Raw genomic sequence first — 3,086 nt, forward strand, 5'->3', positions numbered from 1 at the left:
CTGTTGCGGCGTTTTCTCAAAAGGGGAAAGCGACTAGGAGTTTTTTTAAAAGGGTATATATACCCTAAAGTGGGACGAGTCGGGTTTCAGACCGAGTCGGGCCGAACTTGGACCGATTCGAACCCGGCCCGAACTTAGTTTCGGGCTGTAGAAAATGGCCCGTCCTGACCCGAACTTAGTTCCGGGTCGGGCCGAGTCGAGCTTTTTTAGGCCGGGTCGAGCGAGTTAACCGGGCTAGCAGGGTTCGTGTACAGCCCTACTTGTATGCAATTTCTAAGCATTTACTAAGTGCATGCGTATCGGGAATCACACTCTGCCCGGAGGAAGAAGTTTTTCTACAAACGGTTGGGTCCACGCTCTAAACAATACACTTCTGGACTTTAAATAAGTCTTATTACTATCATTATTGCTGTAATAATATAATTCTAATAATGAGAAAAAGGGAGTTATTAGATACTCTTGTTTTGTACGGCGCTTGATACTCAGGAACTTTAGAAACTGTACCAGGGGCATACGCATACGTTAACTCAAACCAGACCGAGTAAATTATGAGACCGAGTCCCAAAATCGGACTGATCCGTGGACACTTGTTCGTTGAAATAGGAATCGTTGGATATTTTTATCTGTGACCGTCCAATAACGGTCAACCAAACAATAGTGATACTTGGTTCATGACCCATTTAACCTGGGACCACAGTTAAAACTGAACACGGCCGTTTGGGTGGGAATAAATGGATGGAACCAGGAGGTACCAGAAAAATTATCCACACGGCTTGGCTGAAGAAGACCCATTAATTGTCGATATTGCTTAGTGGAGAGGTCAGGGATTACACTTGCAGTGGAAGGAGAGGATGCCCAAGATACTGCATTGGCTGAGACGGTTGGAGTAGTTGCAGCAACAGGCTTCTGCTTAGCCATGGAAACGGAAACGTTAGAGATCCCGAAGAATGAGACGCTTTGATACCATGATAAGAAACGTAGAAGGAGAAAAATATTCTTGTCTGCTTTGTATTTTCTATTAATAGTGTATATTTACAGAACAATCACAGTGCTATATTTGTACAACTAAAATGGTGCTACATATGGAATGTACTATGATATGGGGATTGATTTGTGCAATTATTCCATACACAACTGTGCTTGATATGGGGCTTGATTTGTGCAATTATTCCATACACGGCTATGCTTGATATGGGGCTTGATTTGTGCAATTATTCCATACACAACTGTGCTTGATATGGGGCTTGATTTGTGCAATTATTCCATACACGGCTGTGCTTGATATGAGGCTTGATTTGTGCAATTATTCCATAGCTGTGAATACTCCCCCTCAAGTTGGAGCATGAAGATCTGTAATGCCCAACTTGGATCTGAAGAAGACAAATAATTCGCGACCGAAAGGTTTTGTGAAGAGATCAGCTTGTTTTAAGAAGTGGGTGAATAAGCGGGAGTAAGAAGACCAGCACGAATATGTTCACGTACCAAGTGACAATCAATCTCTATGTGTTTGGTGCATTCATGGAAAACGGGGTTGCGTGCAATGTGAATGGCAACTTGTTTGTCGCAGTGAAGTAGTGCATGGTGAAAATGAGAGATTGTGAGATCACAAAGAAGAGACATGGCCATTTAACTCATAAGAGGTGTTGGCCACAGCATGATATCCAGCTTTAACAGAAGAGCGAGAGACAATGGATTGCTTCTCGATACGCCAAGAGATAGGGCTATCGCCAAGTTTGACAACAAAGCCAGTGGTGGATCGGCGAGTCATAGGGCAACTGGCCCAATCAGAGTCATAATAGGCAGATAATTGAAAACCGCAGGCTGAAGAGAAAAATAAGCCATAACCGGGAGTGGTCTTTAAATGCCGAAGTAACCAGAAGGTGGCTTGCTGACGGGGCTCACGAGGAGCATGCATAAATTGACTCAAAATATTGACTGTGTAAGTAATATCAGGACGTGAAATGGTCAGGTAGATGAGAAGACCAACCAAGCGGCGGTAAGAGACTGGATCAACAAGAAGGGTACCATCAGTGTCATTGAGTTTAAGATGTTGCTCCATGGGAAAGTAAGCAGGGCGAGAACCAAGTTACACTCTTGTAAAAGATCTAAGACATATTTACGTTGCGAGATAAAAATACTTGAATTTGATCTTTCAACTTTCAATGCCAAGAAAATACTTTAGATTCCCTAGGTCTTTGATCTTAAATGCAGTAGCCAAGTGGTTCTTGAGAGTAGTGGTGGTCGGTAGGTCGTTGCTAGTAACAAAAATGTCATCAACATAGATCAGGATGGCAATGAACACGGAGCCCGTAGTCTTGGTGAAGAGACTATGATCAACATTAGATTGAGAAAAACCTGCCAAGGTAAGAACGTGAGACAGTTTGGAGTACCATTGGCGAGAAGATTGTTTAAGACCATATAAGGATTTGTGCAAGCGACAAAAACACGTCTCCCCCTGAGGGCAATAACCAGGAGATGGATGCATGTATACTTCTTCATCAAGATCACCATGAAGAAAGGCATTGTGAACATCCAATTGGTATAAAAACCAACTTTTAGCTGCAGCTATAACAAGAAGACAACGAAGTGTAACAAGTTTAGCAACTGGATAACAAGTATCATGATAATCCAAACCTTCTACCTCGGTGTAACCCTTGGCAACCAACAGAGCTTTGTGTCGTTTGATGGATCCATCAGCCCTGAGTTTGGTTTTGTAAACCCACTTACAACCAATGGGTTTTTTATTGGGAGGAAAGGGTTCAAGAGTCCAAGTATGATTGGCTTCCAGGGCTTTGATTTCATCAACCATGGCAGCCCACCAGTGAGGAACAAGAACAGCTTGAGAATAAAGGTGAGGGTCATGAACATTTTTGGAAACAGAGGTGAGAAAAGCAAAGTGGTTAGGACTAAAAAAATGATAAGAGAGAAAATTAGGTAAAGAATGACCCGTACCTGAGAAAGTCTGTGGATCGGGAGTGGAACATGAAGGATTTGGGAGGTCAGAGCAGATATAGTCTTGAAGGTAGAAAGGACGAATGATTTAGCTGTATAGCCGAGAGGAGGCAATGGGAAGGTTAGGTTCAACG

The 3,086-nt window shown here is 42.9% G+C and overlaps 1 protein-coding gene across 1 annotated transcript; it reads right to left on the reverse strand.

The window, feature by feature from the left end:
• Positions 1–1,603: 1,603 nt before the first annotated feature.
• On the reverse strand, positions 1,604–2,059 carry LOC131231823 (uncharacterized mitochondrial protein AtMg00240-like). Its single transcript, XM_058228127.1, has one exon. It carries the CDS (start codon positions 2,057–2,059, stop codon positions 1,604–1,606), a length of 456 nt encoding a protein of 151 aa, XP_058084110.1.
• Between the last annotated feature and the right edge of the window lie 1,027 nt (positions 2,060–3,086).

Source organism: Magnolia sinica, chromosome 17, assembly GCF_029962835.1.
Source record: "Magnolia sinica isolate HGM2019 chromosome 17, MsV1, whole genome shotgun sequence".
Classification (NCBI taxonomy): Eukaryota; Viridiplantae; Streptophyta; class Magnoliopsida; order Magnoliales; family Magnoliaceae; genus Magnolia; species Magnolia sinica.